This window comes from Oncorhynchus mykiss, chromosome 1 (genome assembly GCF_057628025.1).
Source record: "Oncorhynchus mykiss isolate SJ-2025 chromosome 1, ASM5762802v1, whole genome shotgun sequence".
In the NCBI taxonomy this organism is placed as follows: Eukaryota; Metazoa; Chordata; class Actinopteri; order Salmoniformes; family Salmonidae; genus Oncorhynchus; species Oncorhynchus mykiss.
This window is the reverse complement of record NC_143022.1, coordinates 73,522,003-73,544,083: the sequence shown is the minus strand read 5'-3', so window position 1 is coordinate 73,544,083 and position 22,081 is coordinate 73,522,003. Positions and strand designations below refer to the sequence as shown.

The following is a 22,081-nucleotide window of genomic DNA, read 5'->3' as shown; positions in this document are numbered from 1 at the left end:
CTATGATTTGATAGAGCAGTCTGACTGAGTGGTGGTAGGCAGCAGCAGGCTCGTAAGCATTCATTCAAACAGCACTTGTGTGTGTTTTTCCAGCAGCTCTTCGTCGTGTGTCAAGCATTGCGCTGTTTATGACTTCAAGCCTATCAACTCCCGAGATTAGGCTTGTGTAACCGATGTGAAATCGCTAGCTAGTTAGTGGGGTGTGCGCTAATAGCGTCACTCGCTCTGAGACTTGGAGTGGTTGTTCCCATTGCTCTGCATGGGCAACACTGCTTCGAGGGTGGCTGCTGTCGATGTGTTCCTGGTTCGAGCCCAGGTAGGAGCGAGGAGAGGGACGGAAGCTATACTGTTACACTGGCAATACTAAAGTGCCTATATGAACATCCAATAGTCAAAGGTTAATGAAATACAAATGGTATAGAGAGAAACAGTCCTATAATTCCTATAATAAGTACAACCTAAAACGTCTTACCTGGGAATATTGAAGACTCATGTTAAAAGGAACCACCAGCTTTCATATGTTCTCATGTTCTGAGCAAGGAACTTAAACGTTAGCTTTCTTACATAGCACATATTGCACTTTTACTTTCTTCTCCAACACTTTGTTATAGCATTATTTAAACCAAATTGAACATGTTTCATTATTTATTTGAGGCTAAATTTATTTAATTTATGTATTATATTAAGTTAAAATAAATGTTAATTCAGTATTGCTGTAATTGTCATTACTACAAATAATACAAAAAATTAGGCAGATTAATCGGTATCGACTTTTTTTGGTCCTCCAATAATCGGTATCGGCGTTGAAAAATCATAATCGGTCGACCTCTACTTTACATATGGTAAATAACATATTTGGGAAATCTGTTTTGATTTAGAATGGACCATTATCATGCACCTGTATCGAAACAGGGCAACATAAAAAAAAATACCTATAGCGAATGGAGGACGCCTTTCCCCATGGTTTATTTTCTACTGCCAGCCAGGTAGGCTATACTACTGTTGTAAATATAAACAATGTGCTTAATATTAGGAAAGTTGAGAAATAAATATAGTAGGCCTAGCCTATAGAAAGCTGATGGGATCCTCCTCTTTTTAGTAGAGGCCATCACTTTATTTTCTCGCACAATTGCATAGCCTATAGAAATGTTGGGCAACATGGGCTCTCATTAAGTGTTTGATTAGATTTTTGATTACATTTGCATTGATGTCAGAGTGATTAGAGGGATAATAGAGTGCTGAGTACCAGGCAGTTAATACGTTTGGTAGGCTACTAATAACCATCAGCATCATCAAAGCTTGGAGAAGCCTAATTACCATGAATAAACCATCACATGGAATTTGACTGCCAGTTATACAGTCACCGCAACAGCGCTGATATGAGCTCACTGCATGCAAGCGAGCTAGCAAGCCAAGCAATCCACAGCTGGTGTTAGAAAAAAGGATAAAGCCTATGCAACAACTATCTCGCCAGTAACGTCTATTTTTTTTTTTTAAATGGTTTGAAAGAGTTGGCCTGCTGGCTGTTTAGAAGATGTTAGCTAATGTTAGCAGACACCCAAATCACTCATTTCTTAACAGGCCAAGCAGAGGCAAAAAAAAGCAGAAAAGCTGCTTAATTGTAAGTTTTTGGAAGGACATTATTGAGTTATACATTACATGACCAAACGTATATGGACACCTGCTCGTCAAACATCTCATTCCAAAATCATACGCATTAATATGGATTTGGTCCCACGGGGGCATTGTCATGCTGAAACAAGAAGGGCCTTCCCCTAATTGTTACCACAAAGTTGGAAGCACAGAATCGTCTAGAATGTCATTGTATGATGTAGCATTAAGATTCCCCTTCACTGGAACTAAGGGGCCTAGCCCGAATCATGAAAAACAGCCCCAGACCAGTATTCCTCCTCCACCAAACTTTAAAGTTGGCACAAGCTATACATTTGGGCAGGTTGCGTTCTCCTGGCATACACCAAACCCAGATTCGTCTGTCAGACTGCCGGATGGTGAAGCGTGATTCATCCCTCCAGAGTCCAATGGCGGCGAGCTTTAAACCACAGTTCATCACTTAACAAACTGATTAACTGCCATGACTAACAGTAGACTGACCTGGATGCCACTGTGGATGAAGCCCCTGCGGTAGCGGGCAGGTCTGAGGTGGGGGTACTCCTCTGTGCTGGTCACCTTGATTCCCCACACTGACTTCCAGGCCTCGTACAGCTGGCTGTGGACAGGGTAGACCCCCGAGTGGTGGGGGGCCACAGCATAGCCCATGTCTGTAGGGATCCCATGCTCCTGGAGAGGAAGAGAGGGGGGGGTAGAGATAGAGTGAGACACAGATGGATATTAGTAGTGTCTAGGGACAGGAAAGGACACCAGGAACAAATTACAATAACAAAACGTGATTAAATGGACATTTTATTGAACCATGAATGAGTCACTGTCTGCTTCAAAACAAACACGCAGCAGAAAAAATAATGTGCAGCTCCTCCACTGGAGGGCGACATTGCCCTGCTCTGTCCACAGACCACTCCACACTGCTAAATAAGAAACAGTCAGGAAGCTCAGCAGGAGCCTAAATCCTTTAGAGAGTAACAAAAATTCATCCTAATCTTAATGTATGGTGGTACCGTGCCACTGTGCCCCTCGCTGGAAAAACACAGTGTTGGGAACGCTTGAGGGATTGGTGTTTGTTCAGCTCAGTTGAGACGGTGTGTATCCTTCCTAAGAAGAAGCTATGGAGAGCTGTTTGAAGGATCCTCTCCCCTGACCACTCAGATGCTCTCCGTCAGTGTCAGCCAGCAAAGACATCTGTATGGCAGCAGGGATTACTGAGAGGGGACGTGGTGTTGGTTAGTATTCACCTCACACACACACTGACACCGTCTGCTCGCTGGGCCCAACCCCTTGGCTCCCAATGCCACTCACTACATCAACAAGGCAGCCTTAGGGGCATCTTTGGCCTCAATGTCTGGGAGCCTTGTTACCGTGGTTTATTGTAATCGCGAACAAGGAAACATCTACAACGGCCAGCATACAGGAATCCAATTACCACTCACCATCTGGATCAACACGGCCATAACTACAGCATGCATCTTACTAGACAGAGCTATCGTATGATTATGATGTTAGGTATCGACAGACTGGAAGCCCAATCACCTGGGCAAACAGCATGTTGAGCCTCATCTGTTCAGCCAGCACGCTGACGTTGTGGAACAGGTGGGGCTGCATGTGACTCCACATGTGGGGGAACCACCAGAACTCCTTTCTGTGTCTTAGCAGCATGTCATCTCCCCGGTCCTCCTCGTCTGTGCCTGAAGGGGGGAAGAGATGGGTACAGGGAGTTTCTTCATGACACTCTCCAACTCAAAATCTACAGAGACGTTGTCTAGCACAGGGTATGTTCTGTGTTTTCACTTTGAGATGCTCTCTTACCTGTGTGGTAGAACTTTCCAGAGAAGCCGAGGTTGAAGGTGAAATCAGGGACCAGCGTTCGCAGCTTGTTTTGAGTATTGAGCAAGGCCTGCAAACGAGGACATGACAGAGGAATGGGAATTAGTCACAATTGCAGTTATTATCTTTAAAAACTATAATGTTGCTATAATGTTCTTAACCACTAGATGGCGAAATAACTCTTGGACATAAACTGCAGATGCATCATTCAAGTGAAGAATACAGACATGGAACAGACATGGGACGACATGGAATAAAATCAGAACATATCTAGGTAGCCACAAGTGTGAAAGAATGAGCAGATGTTGGGGTTATTGTACAGACTGAAATGGGATTCCAAAGCAAACCCACAGAGTCCTGTTCAACAAATTCCCCAAACCTTCACACTTTATCAGCTATATCAGATGATTACAGCAGCATCCATATACAAATCACAGAATGGGGAAAGAGATAGCTGCTCTGCCTCCACAAATCAACCCAGAGCTATGCACTGTACCTCTGGGAGAGAGATAGCGGCTGTACCTGATAAGAGATACAATCGCTGACTTATTTAAAGGGGACTGATGTCCTTGAGCATGTGCACACACTTTGTTTTTCTTGCCGATTAGGATGAGTGTCTGTGTGGTCTGTGTGTTTGTGCGGTCTGTGTGTTTGTGCAATATGATCCATGTCTCAGTATTGGCTGCCTGGGACCTTAGGTTTGCTGATGGAGAGACAAATGTGTCCCCACAGACAGATCAAGCGATATTTCATGTCTGATGACAAGCGGTGATCAGTAACTGAACTGTCTGCACCACAACAACCGATCGTCTTTCAAAAAGGAGAGGAGAGAGGCTACTGGACAGGGTGGTGTGGTATGGAGCATATGCCTGGGTGATGTCCTGTGGGGACACACAGACCTTTGTGCCAGCCTGGTAAAGAGGGGTCAGAGTAAGGAGGGCTGGGGTAGGCAGAAGGGCAGACAGACAGAGGGGTGGGGGCATAAGGGTAGGTCAGGGGCTCTGGTTAGTCACCATGGCAACTGATCTTCACCGTCTGTGCCAAGTACAGAGAGCCGACAAGGAGGTGAGAAGAGCTCTTTGTATTTCCTCTTCGACTGCCTTATCAAATGAATGCCTACAGATCACTGACCTCAATATCCTTGAATTTCCCCATGTCTTTAGAAACAAATCGAAGGACATTGTGAATGCCCAGGCTGGCTTAAAAGCCTTAACCTGCAGTGATGATCTGACTGAAGCCTCTGGGAATTGACTGACCATACCCTAGACCAGTGGTTCCCAAACTGTGGGGGGAACTCAGTCAGGCTTTAAACGGATTCTTGAAAGTTGACAGAACGCACAATGTGCAATTTTGAAATTGGGTGGCACATTGTCAGTCACTGCATACCTTAGAGAGCTATTTATAACTTGTCCAGATCAACTAACCCATGTTTTTTAAATTTTTTTTATTAGATATTGTTGTAATTTATTTGTCACTCAAATATCACATGATTACACATTAGACATGCCAAAATGTATAGAATTGCAAGACAATTTGCTTTAAAACTGCTATATTTTCTTTGCAACCCATTACAAAATGTGTACAATTGCAGGAAATAAGCTTTAAACCCGCAAGAGGGGTGGTAACAGTTAGTCAAAAACAGTGCTTGTGCACATAGAAATATAAGTTGTTTGTGCACATAGAAATATATGTTGCTTGTGCACGTAGAAATAGATGTTGCTTGTGCACGTAGAAATAGATGTTGCTTGTGCACGTAGAAATAGATGTTGCTTGTGCACATAGAAATAGATGTTGCACGTGCGCTCGTGTGCAGCGGGGTGCGCGGGATGTTCCCCAAATGCTGGAAGAGAGGCCCCAGAGGGAAAAGGTTTGGGAACCCCTGCCCTAGACCGTCAACATGTCCAGGACTCCTACCTGGCTCAGGCCTGCATTATAGGAGGAGGATGAAAGGACATGGTCAATTGCAAACAGCAGCTGCCATTTACCATAAGGACAGAGATCTAGAAATGCCTGTTTGAGATGCTGAGGTGACCGAGTACCCATCCAACCAAATTCAACCATCAACCAAGCAAGTAGAATACAGCTGAGATGCAGGAGTCAACCGTGTCTAACATAGCATAGAAAAGTGAACGTGGTTATGCATGTATGTGCGTGGTGTGTGTGTGTGTGTGTGTGTAAATCAGCTTTAGTGCTTAAGAGTCAGTGCAGTGCTGAGGTTGCACCCAGAGTGAGAATAATAGACAAGATTAGTGGTCCATTAGCCATGCCTTGTTTGTGCCCCGTTACTCGCCTCACAACTGCTTGAGGTGATTAAAGCCGCTTTGCTCAACCAGAGGCCAGGTGGTAGGGGTAGTTAGACAACACTGCGGTAAATAAAGTTGAGCCTGCATGGCAACGACCACAATGTTTAACACCACGTCAGGGCAGGCGGAAGAAAAATTCTAACCAACCTCTTTGTGACACCTCAAAATGTTAATAGGATCAACATGGTTGGTTGCAATGAACTACAGATGATTAACAGGGTCCCCAAAGAGCAATACATGTTTATCAAGCTTTTTACATCCACTTTAGTAGAGAATTTAGGTGATTTAACTTCAAAATGGCAATATCTTAATGCTGCACAAGACAACTGTCCGGATCAATATACAATTTTCAAAATATATATTTTTTTGTTGTTGCTAGGCAGTGTTGGCTTTCGCTAGTCGGCTGTACCTGCGCTAAAACGCTGTTATTTTTCATCCTATAGCTTGTTTCCCATCTTCTTTTTAAATAGTGAGCCAACATGTTTTCAGCACTTATTTACATGACTGATGAAAACATGCTCTCTTCTGTCTCTCTGCAGCAGACAAATGGTGAGCAATATGTCTGGAACATCAAATCACAATAACATCCCAGTATCGAATCACAATACACGTAGAATAGTGAGAATCACAATACACGTAGAATAGTGAGAAACAATACACGTAGAATAGTGAGAATCACAATACACGTAGAAGAGTGAGAATCACAATACACGTAGAAGAGTGAGAATCAAAATACACGTAGAAGAGTGAGAATCACAATACACGTAGAAGAGTGAGAATCACAATACACGTAGAAGAGTGAGAATCACAATACACGTTGAATAGTGAGAATCACAATACACGTTGAATAGTGAGAATCACAATACACGTAGAAGAGTGAGAATCACAATACACGTAGAAGAGTGAGAATCACAATACACGTAGAAGAGTGAGAATCACAATACACGTAGAAGAGTGAGAATCACAATACACGTAGAATAGTGAGAATCACAATACACGTAGAAGAGTGAGAATCACAATACACGTAGAAGAGTGAGAATCACAATACACGTAGAAGAGTGAGAATCACAATACACGTAGAAGAGTGAGAATCACAATACACGTAGAAGAGTGAGAATCACAATACACGTAGAAGAGTGAGAATCACAATACACGTAGAAGAGTGAGAATCACAATACACGTAGAAGAGTAAGAATCACAATACACGTAGAAGAGTGAGAATCACAATACACGTAGAATAGTGAGAATCACAATACACGTAGAATAGTGAGAATCACAATACACGTAGAATAGTGAGAATCACAATACACGTTGAAGAGTGAGAATCACAATACATGTAGAAGAGTGAGAATCACAATACACGTTGAATAGTGAGAATCACAATACACGTTGAATAGTGAGAATCACAATACACGTTAAAGAGTGAGAATCACAATACACGTAGAAGAGTGAGAATCACAATACACGTAGAAGAGTGAGAATCACAATACACGTAGAAGAGTGAGAATCACAATACACGTAGAAGAGTGAGAATCACAATACACGTAGAAGAGTGAGAATCACAATACACGTAGAAGAGTGAGAATCACAATACACGTAGAAGAGTGAGAATCACAATACACGTAGAATAGTGAGAATCACAATACACGTAGAATAGTGAGAATCACAATACACGTAGAATAGTGAGAATCACAATACACGTAGAAGAGTGAGAATCACAATACACGTAGAAGAGTGAGAATCACAATACACGTAGAATAGTGAGAATCACAATACACGTAGAAGAGTGAGAATCACAATACACGTAGAAGAGTGAGAATCACAATACACGTAGAAGAGTGAGAATCACAATACACGTAGAAGAGTGAGAATCACAATACACGTAGAAGAGTGAGAATCACAATACACGTAGAAGAGTGAGAATCACAATACACGTAGAAGAGTGAGAATCACAATACACGTAGAAGAGTAAGAATCACAATACACGTAGAAGAGTGAGAATCACAATACACGTAGAATAGTGAGAATCACAATACACGTAGAATAGTGAGAATCACAATACACGTAGAATAGTGAGAATCACAATACACGTTGAAGAGTGAGAATCACAATACATGTAGAAGAGTGAGAATCACAATACACGTTGAATAGTGAGAATCACAATACACGTTGAATAGTGAGAATCACAATACACGTTAAAGAGTGAGAATCACAATACACGTAGAAGAGTGAGAATCACAATACACGTAGAAGAGTGAGAATCACAATACACGTAGAAGAGTGAGAATCACAATACACGTAGAAGAGTGAGAATCACAATACACGTAGAAGAGTGAGAATCACAATACACGTAGAAGAGTGAGAATCACAATACACGTAGAAGAGTGAGAATCACAATACACGTAGAATAGTGAGAATCACAATACACGTAGAATAGTGAGAATCACAATACACGTAGAATAGTGAGAATCACAATACACGTAGAATAGTGAGAATCACAATACACGTTGAAGAGTGAGAATCACAATACACGTAGAAGAGTGAGAATCACAATACACGTTGAATAGTGAGAATCACAATACACGTTGAATAGTGAGAATCACAATACACGTTAAAGAGTGAGAATCACAATACACGTAGAAGAGTGAGAATCACAATACACGTAGAAGAGTGAGAATCACAATACACGTTGAATAGTGAGAATCACAATACATGTTAAAGAGTGAGAATCACAATACATGTAGAATAGTGAGAATCACAATACACGTAGAAGAGTGAGAATCACAATACACGTAGAAGAGTGAGAATCACAATACACGTAGAATAGTGAGAATCACAATACACGTAGAAGAGTGAGAATCACAATACACGTAGAAGAGTGAGAATCACAATACACGTTAAAGAGTGAGAATCACAATACACGTAGAAGAGTGAGAATCACAATACACGTAGAAGAGTGAGAATCACAATACACGTAGAAGAGTGAGAATCACAATACACGTAGAAGAGTGAGAATCACAATACACGTAGAGTGAGAATCACAATACACGTAGAAGAGTGAGAATCACAATACACGTAGAAGATTGAGAATCACAATACACGTAGAATAGTGAGAATCACAATACACGTAGAATAGTGAGAATCACAATACACGTTGAAGAGTGAGAATCACAATACATGTAGAAGAGTGAGAATCACAATACACGTAGAAGAGTGAGAATCACAATACACGTTGAATAGTGAGAATCACAATACACGTAGAAGAGTGAGAATCACAATACACGTTGAATAGTGAGAATCACAATACACGTAGAAGAGTGAGAATCACAATACACGTAGAAGAGTGAGAATCACAATACACGTAGAAGAGTGAGAATCACAATACACGTTGAAGAGTGAGAATCACAATACACGTAGAAGGGTGAGAATCACAATACATGTAGAATAGTGAGAATCACAATACATATCGTATTGCCACTTAAGTATTGTGAAAATATCGTATCGTGAGGTCCATGGCAATTCCCAGCCCGAGTGGAAATGTTATTTGAAAAGTCATCAAATACATTTCAGCATCTTTAACACATTAGAAAGTGGTAAGTGGTTCCATTGACTTGATGCTCTAGAGACCAAGCAGGCCAATTCCTTTCAGAGAAGACCACTTCTGTTCAGAAGATTGAGGTGAGAAAAAAAATCAATGGGCCATTCTTCTGACTACACCAGCTCGGCTGTTCTATTCTGTGCTCCACAATGAATCCATATACCTGTAATGTAATGTTGTTTTCTCCGTTAAGCTACGGCCTCAAGAGCATGCATGTACCTGCCTCGGCTGCCTGAGACGTCAAACGGCCTATTAGTCATCATTTCCACAGGAGCAATTAACCCGAAACGTCTCATCGGTGGTGTGATGACTAAACACTGTGGCAGTGCCAACAGTACTTTTCTCCCTCCATATGCCCTTACTTATGCAACCGCCTGGTTCCAACCTTGTCAGGCTGAATTGATGACAGGCTCATTAACTGGCTGATTGACTTGTGGGAGCCCTTGCTGAAGCGACAAGTTCGCTCCCTTGTCCCGCCCCCTATCACTCTCCAAACTGCATCCCTGTTGTCAGTGCAAAAGCCTAATTAATCCTCCTAATATTTCCCATTAGTTGTGTTCATTTAGTTTGATGCATTTGTCAGAGTGGCCCTCCAGGCAACACTTTTCTGCATTGCAAACTGCTGACGCGGGTTAAGTGTGTTCAACAGCTATAGAGGGTAGAGAAAAGCCATTATGAGAGCTGTGACGTACTGGAGACTCTTCCGAATCTGTTTTTGTCACTTCAAATAAGGCTTTGGTTAAGACTGGAAAAGGCTTAAAGTCATCCAGGGGTGTTTTTCTCAACATGAACTGAACTCAAGTAAATCAGGCCAATGACACACAGTAGCAGGCTAACAACCAGATAAAATAGTTAAGAGGCTAATGGCAGAAGACACCGATCCTGTTGAGATTCATCCTAATAAATGTTAGCCTTTATTAGGTCTTGCCTTAGAAACAAGTCACACACCTTACGGAGAATCACATTGGAAATCAATATGTGTCCCATGTTGAGAGGAGCAGGAAAGAAGCACTTTCCTGAAAACTAAGTGGTAAATCAAAGGTTGTTTTAACAGAAACATCTATACTTGTTAAGGTAACAGGCTGAATAATCGTCCTCTTCGGAATATCCGCCTACTTTGTTTTTTTTTACGTCATTAATAATACATCTTTACACAAGCTTTAATTACCAATGACAGTGAACCTACAGTAGGAAGAGTGTGAGAGAAACAAAGAGAGAGAGAGTGAACCCACCTCTACGTCGGTCACCTTCATGCGGGTGCCCTCCTTGCCCACGAAGATATCGTCCACGTCCACCAGCAGGTGGCGCTCCAGCGAGAGGCAGAGCCGCTTGCCCGTCAGGTAGGCGATGGCGTCCACAAACACCAGCTTGTGCAACCAGTAGGACAGATTGTTCCCAAACAGGACCCTCTGGATGCCGTCGTGGAGCCCCAGGTCCTGGACCACGGTGGCGTGCATAGCACTGAGCGGCCCCAGGTGGGCCAGGGCATCAGAGGACTTGGTGCTGGCCAGGAGGACAGGCTCATAGGTGGAGTGGTTGGATTGGAACACGGTCCAGTCGTCCCCGGGCAGGGGGCCCTGCTCCACCTCGTTGGGTCTGGTGATGTAGAGCAGTGGGGCGTTGTGGTTGATTCGGTAATCCCTCAGGCCCAGGTGTGAGTGCAGGAAGAGAGGGAAGCCCTTAAGCTGGGCGCTGAGCAGCGAGTTCTCGTTGGCCTTGAAGAAACCAATGATGCCTACACTGTACTCCATGCAGTACTTGTCCAGCAGGTCGCGGTTCCAGGCGTCCAGGTTGACATACTTCAGCAAATTCTCGTATATGACCAGGGCGTAGCGTCCGCGGTTGCGCTCCGTTAGCGTGGGCATGTCTCCCTTCCCCGGGGCGATCTCGGTGCGGTAGCTAAAGTGGCTGGACTCCAGGATGGCTACGATCTCCTGCCCCAGCTGAGAATAGATGCTCTCTACAAACACCAGCACCACTGGGTCCGTACGAGAGTTGTCCATGGCCTTCACCTGGCGCAGCCGACCCGAGTGAGGCAGGAAGAGGGGCGCCTGCTGCCCACCTCCCACAGCCGCCGGCACCCCCCGACAGTCACTGAAGGGCAGCGGGGGGGCCTCCTTGATCTTGGGGCTGTTGCTGACGTAATAGGCCAGGAAAGCCATAGAGAAAAGGCAGAAGACAATGAGTGCCAGGATGAGGCGATGGAGCTCCAGTTGCCTGACGCCCCGCACCAGCTTCCATAGGCTGGCCACCATGGCCGCAGCACGACAGGGGCAGTGCCGGCGCAGAGCAGAAGGCAGCGCCAGGGACGAACAGCAACGGGGCACAGCAGCGGGCAGGGACACAGGAGGAGAGAGAGGGGGAGGGTTGAGCAGCAGACACGGGCACCAAGCTGTGCTGAGGGATAGCCATTTACGCTAGGTCACCGTGGCCCCCATAGCCCATGAGTCGCCTTCCGGCTTTGGCCCTGCTCGCCTTTCCACCTCTTTGGATGCACAACGCGCTGCCTGTCTGGCTGCTCCGACTCAGCCTGGGCTGGTCTCTGGGCTCCCTCTACCTCTGCACTCTCCTACCTCTCTCTCTGGCTCCCAGGCACGCCCGTCCTCAGCTCTCAGCTCTGCTACCTAAGAGGATTGGGTTTCTCCCTCTGCTTTCCTCACACACTCCTCCTCCTCCGCTCGCTCCCCTCCTCTCCTCTCGGCGGATCAGCAGTTTCTCTCCTCTCTCCTTTCCCCGTCACTGAACACCACACAGCTCCCTCGTACACACGTAAACACGGCCGTTATCAGGAGATGCTGGTTGTATCATGGGGGTGTAGCTCCTGCTCTCAGGTTGTGTGTGTGGCAGACCTTCTGTGCGTGTGTGTTGGGTTCAGCAGAGTCTCGGCTGGGGGTTCGGCAGGCTGGGGCTCAGCCTTCAACACTGCCCCCTGTGGAGGCCCAACCTGTTCATCTTGAAGGCGGCAGAGAGGAACACGCCTGAGGGAGGGGCAGAGAGAGAGAGAGAGAGAGTAGGATCAGTCAGATCACAATCCATGTTCTTGTAACCAAAATTAGTCCTCAGGATAATGTCTCATGACGACGCAAAACAGAAATAGAAGATAAACAGAGACAACAGTTCTATTAAAAGTAAAAATAAATGTTCACTTGACATTTGTCTTGGACATAGAATAATTATTTGTTTGCAAAACCGCTCAGCTAACAGCATCATAAACCAAAAGGCAGCTATAAAACCTTGCTGGTGAAACTGCCTGTCAGACTGAGTTGTTCCCTGTGGGTACACAGCGTCTCTGTGCTGACAGTGGCCCACACCCTACAGAGAACGAGTCAACACAACCATGCAGCAGGGTCAAACTTGATGACGCTTCCATATGGCCTAAAGATTGCAGCCTTATGGTTTTTCCATTAGGTCCCCTCCCCCAACTCAAAACCAGGCCATCCCCAAAGCCCTCTATGTGTCATGAGCACTTTTTCCTCACAGAGACCAAAAATAGCCTCACCATAACCTCCATGTGTTCCCGTCCTCCTCAAATATAGCGTTACAGGTGTGGAAAGAAAACTCTGACCTTAAATGTGAATGATTATACGGCTGTGTGGGTGGCTGGGGGTACACGATCTCAAATGTGGGCCAATGCTGCAGAGCAATTAAGATTTTGTTTACGATTGCTGCTAGTCCAACACAGATGCAGGCAGGGTGCGCAATGGTAGTGCCGGAGGATGGGGGGGGGGGGGGTCAGGGAACTCAATGCCGTGAGAGCTGTGCCCTGTCAGTGTGTTAGTAAACTGGGAAATATCTCCAGCACAAGACCTGCCTTACATGGGAGCCACTAGAGAATTAAGACAATGCATTCCACCTGCAGTGGGTTGGGTTGATTCCAATGAGCCCTCTGGGACCAGACCAGGTCAGGAGACTAGCTCAGTGGCTTTATGACTACGATACAGCAGCACTGAAACAGTGTCTCAGTCCCTGCAGGCTGGCTGGATCATTTATCACTGTGGGGGAACTGGAGGAGACCAACAAGGCGCTACAGTGCAAATATAAATATGTGGTTAAATGCAAAGAGCAAAACAAGCAGCCCATATCAGCTCGTTAGAAGAAGAAAAACGGACAAATCGAGTCCCAAGCCCAGACAAACGCTCACCACCCTGCATCATAAACAGGATACCGCGATCTATCAAAGTTACCCTGACATGATCAATGTCAACCGTGCCGCCACGCTACATTTCCTGGGCAAGCACTTAAAGGATCATTTTTCTCTCAGAAGTACTAACTAAGCCTCGGCTTTAGCAAAGGCACCTTGACAGAGAGAAACACAGACGGAGATGAACACACAGACAGACAGACGACAGAGAGACAGAGACAGAGTCTACAACACAGAATGGACAATGAGGAGTGAGAAAGAAAGAAATGAGCAAGAACATTAGGAAGGACAGAGAAAGGTGAGGAACTCTCATGGTGCTTCCACTCAAACCCCCCAGAACCACTCAAAGACGTGGCGCCCTGGAGTGGACCTCCCCTCTCACCGCAAATCCAACTTCCTCTGTGAACATATGGGGGGGGGGACTCTCTATTCTTAGCCGGAGAAGTCTCACCTCCTTCCACTCCAACATGTGGGCCATTGGGAGACAAATCACAACACACAGGGTCCTCCACCCCCTCCCACAAGGGTACAGAAGCTAGGTGGATGGGTGGGGAGGAGGAAAAATGGGTCAGTGTCACCTTGTACTCTGAAGTTTAGTTTTAGTTTTGTTACTATTGCTCTAGGTGAAGCGGTTGTGGTCAGACCTGGAAACATTTTTAAGAAATAAAAAGCAATGTATAACAGCTGGGTCTGTACGAACGACAGGGGTGACGCGAGTCGATATCTAGAAATCCACAGGAAATGCTTCAGTATCGGATATACAAGCATGCCACATAACCCGTTCTGAACTGCAATGACCACTCCAATCTTTTTTCAGCAACAATCTAGTGAAAAATGTCAATAGCGGTGACCGCTGTGTGTGCATAACTCGTTTACATTTCAAGAGGCACCCATTTATAAAAACAAGGGCGGAAAAGGAAACATGATCGTGTGATGAAGAGGGAGAGGGGGGGAAAGAAGTGAAGATGGAGGCGATTCAGCAGAGCAGAGATTGCTGTGCTAAATAATAGAGCCCTAATGGTGTAAGGAGAGAAGGATGTGGGGGGGGGGGGGGGGCGTCGCTTTTAACAACTAGGCTAAGGCTTGGGACAGACTTGACTGAGACTCCGGGGGTAAACAATGTATAGAAGTGGTGGTAGGTTTGAGCTGGTGTTAAGACTGGAGGAAGCTGAGAGGTCTCACCTGAAAACTGGTGTGTCGGCCTTATCTGACGGAGTCGGTCAGGCAGGGAGACCTGTGAGGGAGAGAGCAGAGAGAATACGTGAATGCAGTGCTGAGATTTTCCCGTCTAAAGAGTGGGTGTACAGGCTATCTACTATCTACATCTGCTTAGAGCCCAGGCATCCTCCCATTCCACACATATGGCCTTTGGGTAAGAGAGAGCAAGATGGAAAGAGACCGAGTATTTGACCCTGAAAACAACCCCTGAGTCCCACAGGGCTCCCAGTCCCAGTGAATCTGACAGATTTTACAGCTGACATTTAAGACAGAAACCGGCCCCGAGAGCAGGGCCAGGACGATTAAGCCCAACGATGTGGAGGAGAGGGAAGTCAGCTGGTCACTGACCATTTCACACCAAGGCCGACCCAATTCATCGAGCTTCCAGCTCCTCTCCTCCTGCCTCTCTTTGTGTAATAGTTTATATAGGCCGCTCCCCTCCAAGTCTCTCCTCAGTAGTCAGTAGTAGTGGCCCTGGGGCTATGGCCCTGAGCAGCTTATAAAGCCTAAATGCTCAGGCTGCTGACAGCTGGAGGAGCAGGCTTTGTCCGCGTTAGGCCCTCCTCACCCCAAGCCAGTCTGGCTACACAGGGGAGGGACGACTAAACTACAGAGAGAGAGAATCCCACAGACTCCCGCCCTGATGCTGACTGGATCAGCAGACACACACACACAGGTTGCAGGTGGGGGGGGGGGGGGGCAGGGTTCTCTCTCTAAGGTGTGTGCACATACACAGTGTACAAAACATTAGGAACACCTGCCCTTTCCATGACCGATTGACTAGGTGAAAGCTATGATCCCTTACTGATGTCACCTTGTTAAATCCACTTCAATCAGTGTAGATGAAGGGGAGGAGACAGGTTAGATAAGGATTTTGAAGCCTTGAGACATGGATTATGTATGTGTGCCATTCAGAGGGTGAATGGACAAGACAAAATATTTAAGTGCCTTTGAACGAGTTATGGCAGTAGGTGCCAGACGCACCGGTTTGTGTTAAGTATTGGAGTCAACATTGGCTGGCATTAGAGGTCGACCGATTAATCAGAATGGCCAATTAATTAGGGCCGATTTCAAGCTTTCATATCAATCGGTCATCTGTGTTTTTGGACACAGATTATGGCCGATTATATTGCAATCCACGAGGAGACTGTGTGGCAGGCTGACCACCTGTTATGCGAGTGCAGGCAGCAAGGAGCCAAGGTAAGGTGCTAGCTAACATTAAACTTAGCATATAAAAGAAGCAATCGATCTTAACATAATCACTAGTTAACTACACATGGTTGCTGATATTACTAGTTTAACTAGCTTGTCCTGCGCTGCATATAATCAATGCGGTGTCTGAAATTGTGTCACTTCTCTTGCGTTCAGTGTAAGCAGAGTCAGGGTATTTTATTTTGCATTTATTTAACTAGGCAAGTCAGTTAAGAACAAATTCTTATTTTCAATGACGGCCTAGGAACAGTGGGTTAACTGCCTGTTCAGGGGCAGAACGACAGATTTGTACCTTGTCAGCTCGGGGATTTGAACTTGCAACCTTCCGGTTACTAGTCCAACGCTCTAACCACTAGGCTACCCTGCCGCAGCAGTTTGGGCCGCCTGGCTCGTTGCGAACTGTGTCAAGCCCATTTCTTCCTTAATTAATTTTCCAGATTTTTACATAATTATGACATAACATTGAAGGTTGTGCAATGTAACAGCAGTATCTAGACTTAGGGATGCCACCCATTAGATAAATACGGAAAGGTTCCATATTTCACTAAAATATATATATATATATATATTCTTTTTTTTCGAAATTATAGTTTCCAGATTTGACATTATTAATAACCTAAGGCTCGTATTTCTGTGTGTTTATTATATTATACTTAAGTCTATGATTTGATGTTTGATAGAGCAGTCTAACTGAGCGGTGGTAGGCAGCAGCAGGCTCGTAAGCATGAATTCAAACTGCACTTTCCTCCGTTTGCCAGCAGCTTTTCACAATGCTTGAGGCACAGCGCTGTTTATGACTTTATGACTAGGCTGGCAATACTATAGTGCCTATAAGAATATCCAATAGTCAAAGGTATATGAAATACAAATGGTATTGAGAGAAATAGTCCTACAATAACTACAACCTACAACTTATTAACTGGGAATCTTGAAGTGTTAAAAGGAACCACCAGCTTTCATATGTTCTCATGTTCCGAGCAAGGAACTCAAACGTTAGCTTTTTTTTACACATACTGCACTTTTACTTTCTCATTATTTAAACAATTTATTTGAGACTAAATTTATTTGTATTTATGTATTATATTAAGTTAAAATAAGTGTTCATTCAGTATTGCTGTAATTGTCATTATTACAAATATTTATAAAAAAATATATATAATAATCGGCCGATTAATCGGTATCGGCTTTTTTTGTCCTCCGATAATCTGTATTGACAATCTAATTGAGGCTGTTCTGAGGTCAAAAGATGGGATGCAACTCAATATTACGAAGGTGTTCTTAATGTTTTGTACACTCTGTGTGTGTGTGTGTGTGTGTGTGTGTGTGTGTGTGTGTGTGTAAAAGAGCGAACAAGAGAGTATATTGGGAATATATATATATTTTTTTTAACAACCTCTTCCTAAACAAGCGCCCATCTGGAACATAAATCCCAGATACAGATTTTTCCCTGAAAGAAAGGTAAGCCTTTCTCTCTCAAATCCTCTCCTTCATTTGGCTCCAGCCTGACTATAGAAGCTACAGTATATAAAATGGCATGTAGATAAAGAGAGGAAATGAGGGGAATCAGACGACCTCTATCACAGGACCAGATGGGTTCCCGGGTTGGAAAGTCCCTGATAATACTTCAATCACAGAGAGCATTACAGACCAAACAAGACAGTTGCCAGACAGATCCCCTGTTATTAACTGTTAGTTAAATTATTATATTTTCTTTAGTCTATATTTGGAAATGCTGGAGCCATGTGCTTCTAGAGGAGGAGAGATACCACAGGGAAGCAGAGGGCAGAGGGAATTACAGATCTGACGATAACTGAGCTTATCAGAAAGAAAGGGTTTAAGAATGCTGCAAGATTGCATGATAATGAATAGGGCTCGGGTTTATTCACCTCTTAAGGACCAGCATGCATCCTGTCCACTCCACTCGACTGAACCCTGACCCGAGGCTATGGTATACCAGAGGGCTGGTAGAAGGCTGTTGTTTCTGCTGGTGCCTCACATTCCACCCAGGACCTAAGGTACAGGTCTAGGATCAGTTTACCCTACCCCCAATCATAACTTTAACTATCTGGGGGAAAATGCAATGCTGACCTTGTCTGGAAAGGCAACTTCATCCTACCATGCCAGTATATACAGTGCAGGAACCCACCAGCAGGGGGAGACCAGCAGCAGTAACACAGTGACTGGGCTCCTTTGATGGCAACAGGAGAGAGAGGCAGGTGACTGTTGCTTTGGCCCCAGGGGTCACTTACTCATTCACCCACAGGTGTGCTACCTTATGGTCAGTCTGAACTATGACCTCTCCAACACTTACAGCGACTATAGGGTGTAGAGAGCAGTTCTAACAGAGAAAGGTCAGAAGCGCTAAGCCTCAAACTGCATTATGTGAGGACCAATGGCAAGACTGAGTGCAACAGGAAGTGTTGGTGGGAGGCTGCTGCTCTTGGAAACTCTGGATTAAACAATTAACTAATTTGACTGGATAGGTGAACATTAATGTTTAGCTTAAATTATCTCCATTCTAAATCTTACGCTACTTGTACGAATCGAGTCAGCTTCATTGAGAGAAACTGTATATGTGTGTGTAATTCACCCTGCCAAAAGTACGGACTTCCAAGCTGGTCGATTGGATCCAGAAGCCTGTTGAGTTGATCAGATGCTTGTCCGTCTACTGGAATACCAAGAGGGGCGACAACCGCTGTGTTTGCTTTCTGAACCAAAAAAGCAGATGGAACAAAGGGAAGAAAGGAAAACATGAAGTTCTCGCACTCTTCAACCCTCCTCTGTTCAGACCCCGGGGGTCACGCAGCGAAAAGCCCAAGCAGCGGAATGCTGACCATTAAATTCCGTGAGGCAATGGCCCCTCTTCTCTCCCTCCATACGTACCCCCAAGGGGTTGCAACAGAACAGCACACCGGGTAGACTGAGCAGCGCTGTCACCCAACAGGAAACAAGCAGGCAGAAGGGTCTTTTGTATTTCTCCGCACGTTTGTTCCTTGCTGACTAGTGATCTCGGAACAAGGTTGTTCAGCAAAGACAAGAGCAACAGATCTGTCAGTTTCTCCCAGTGTACAGTGAAATCTGTGAGTGTTTGTGTAGCTGATAATTAATTAATTCTAGGGTAGATGGACCTCATACCACAGTAGTGCTGAGCGATTAGCGCTTTTTTTGAGGTCAGTTTGGTTTCGGTTCGTTTATTAAAAACAGAATCCCCGTTTACGATTGTATTAATTATTTTCCATTAAAAAGGCCCACCTCAGAGGAAGTTGCTGCACCTATTTGAGTAATTCCTGTCCAAGAGCAGACATTCTCATTTAGGTTACACCTCGAAGACTGCTAATATTTAGGAATTTGGGTGGGATTTTTTTTTTTATGAGGCAAGTCAGTAAAAAACCTATTCTTATTTTCAATGACAGCCTAGGAACAGTGGGGGGTGCAGAACGACAGATTTGTACCTTGTCAGCTCGGGGATTCGATCTTGCAACCTTTCGGTTACTTGTCAAACGCTCTAACCACTAGGCTACGCTGCCGCCCAATGTTTGTTGTGGTGATTTCCACGTGTAGCAGAGAAATAACAACAAATAGGACACTGACTGACAGCTGTTAGTGTAACTAGCTAGCATGCTATGCCAGGGGAAAATCATTTCAGAAAGACTAGCAGAGAGAGGAGGAGTCTCCGCTAAACCCTGCCTATACCAGCTGTTGTAATGTTGAGGGTTGACGTTTTCCTGACTCTAAACCCTGCCTATACCAGCTGTTGTAATGTTGAGGGTTGACGTTTTCCTGACTCTAAACCCTGCCTATACCAGCTGTTGTAATGTTGAGGGTTGACGTTTTCCTGACTCTAAACCCTGCCTATACCAGCTGTTGTAATGTTGAGATCTGGGTAAGATCTGGCCATTGTCTTTCAGGTCGAAAAAATGGATTTCTACTGGTTGTGGCCGTTTAAATGCTCTATGCATTATGTGGGTTGAATGCTGTAACACAGAATAAAACAATTCATAAAAGTCCCATGAAGGTAGTGCCTGCCCATTACTGCTTATCACTTATTAACAATCATTCATTACTTTACTTTAATCAAATATTTCAGTTGTGGATATTAAATTATTTATTGACTTCATGATTTAATTCCAAGTCATTTCTAGAGCTGCTGCCTATGCTGTCTGACAAAGTCACTATTTTAGTAGTTCTTTCAAGTAAATAAGACATACTTTCATGACTGCTGAATACCAACAATCAAATCACTTCTGTCTCTTTTACATAGCAGGCATAAAAGAAACACAGACTGGACAAGTAGGCTTGCAATGGATTACGGTCATTGTAGTTAATTACCACGTTTTCTGGGCTAAACTGTGTGGAATATTGGCCTGTTGGAAACTACAAATCCCTACTACATCGCACAGTTCAGGCTTGATTTGATATATCTCCAACGAATCTGCTGCTTATTGAGCTCAGAAGAAAGACGAACAAAGTACAATTATAATAAGTGAACCAACATTTGGTCAATCAGCTGTTTAAAAAAAAAGTCATTGTAGGTTAATCACTCAGCACTATACCTCAATGGAGTGTTCTGGACTAAGATAAACCCCGCTTTTCACTGGGTATATTTTCTAAGAAATATCAGTTGTTTTCTCCTTCGTTGCCATGGAGTTTGTTGTCTGGCTTTAACCACTGTAGATATCTTTTCTTAACTAGAGGCCAGGCAAGGAGTCGATGGTAGTAGATGATCGTTTAAACTTAGGGACGTTAAAACTGGGACGGCTTTCAGATACAGTTTATACCTGGTCCTGTACTAAAGGACAATTGCAATAGAGATTTTCCATTGAGCATGCTTTTTAGATCAAGGCTTAATCTGTGTCTGGGAAACCTGCCCCAAGGGTGCTACAAAGTCCATGAATGTAAAAAAGTGGTCATCCCTGGTAGCTTAAAAAAAATAAAAAGGAGTACCTATCACTTGTAAATGAACTGACCATAAACCTCAGCTAATGTTCAACTACAATATATTCACAATGAGAGCACGGTAATAAAAACAGCCAAGGTCATCATCTAAAGGAAATGATAGTTGAAAAGCCACTAACTGAACTGCCTGCACAACGCTCCAACACTCGGATCATTATCACTTCCTGACTAACAACGCTCCACTGGATTTATGACTAGATCATAACACGGACTGCTGTGTGAGACAAAACTGTTATAGTCAAATTCATTTCCCATTTCAGCCTGATAGACAGGCAGACGGAAACAGACAGATGAGGAAGCTCTTTTCATAGAAGGGAAGCAGAAGAGGAGTAAGCTTTTGTTGAGGTCTTTCCATGTATGGTGACTTAGTTTCACTTGATTATCTTTGACTAGGAAATTCATGTAAGAAACTGTCTCTCTGTCCTGTTATTTAACGTAATAGCTTGACAGTTCCTGGAAAGCAATGCAAACACACAGCATCGACGGGCATGGCTTTGTTAGTCAGATGGACGGCTAAAAATATCTACATTAAGTCTGAAACCAGGGTCTAGGTTGAGGGGAAGAGAGGACACACAAAGACTGCTCGTTCCCTCAGAGGAGAACCTCCAGAGTGAAAAATATTCAAAGAATATCTCCCTCATTAAAGCAGAATAAATATTTAAAGATTAAAGATGGCACTTCATTAGGCAGGCCATCCGTTGCGGCACAGTGGAGCACTGGCGTTCTGACAGAGGAGAAAGAGAGCGTCGCAGCGGGCCCACAGGTGGTAGCCTTGACGTGCCGGTCGGCTTGGGGGAAAAACATGTCACAATATTTACACTGTTACCCGGTGCGCTACGTCAAAACCATGGGGCCCCGGTAATCTCTCCATGGAGGGATGCCATGCAAACAAGGGCAGTCGGCTGGAGATAAGGAGGAAACAGTGGAGGGGGGAGGGGGAATCAGGAGTATATTTAACCTGGCAGGGAGAGAGCAGCCCCGGAGTGATGAGGGGGAGATTGAACCAGGGGAGAATGACTGCCCCCTCTCATTGAAGCCATGAAAGTTCAAGGCTGTCCGCAGTACTGCAGACATTGTAAGCCGAAAACAGGATCCTTGAGGTCGGTGTCTTTATAGATAAAAAAAAAAAGTGACTGGTAGAAGGATATGCATGTAAACTGGGCTGAAAAGTTACTGGTAGCAGTAATATAGTAATGG

The 22,081-nt window shown here is 44.4% G+C and overlaps 1 protein-coding gene across 4 annotated transcripts in view; it reads right to left on the bottom strand.

The window, feature by feature from the left end:
* Nucleotides 1-22,081, bottom strand: part of LOC110528470 (bifunctional heparan sulfate N-deacetylase/N-sulfotransferase 2) — a 174,852-nt gene that overhangs the window by 9,764 nt on the left and 143,007 nt on the right. For all 4 annotated transcript variants that reach the window (XM_036984309.2, XM_036984320.2, XM_036984301.2 and 1 more), the window contains 5 exons: nt 14,681-14,732; nt 10,590-12,335; nt 3,439-3,526; nt 3,163-3,317; nt 2,113-2,298 (listed from right to left, as the gene is read on the bottom strand). In XM_036984309.2, the coding sequence (XP_036840204.1) occupies nt 2,113-2,298; nt 3,163-3,317; nt 3,439-3,526; nt 10,590-11,612 (1,452 nt within the window). In that variant the 5' untranslated portion in view covers nt 11,613-12,335; nt 14,681-14,732. The remainder of the gene's footprint in view (nt 1-2,112; nt 2,299-3,162; nt 3,318-3,438; nt 3,527-10,589; nt 12,336-14,680; nt 14,733-22,081) is intronic.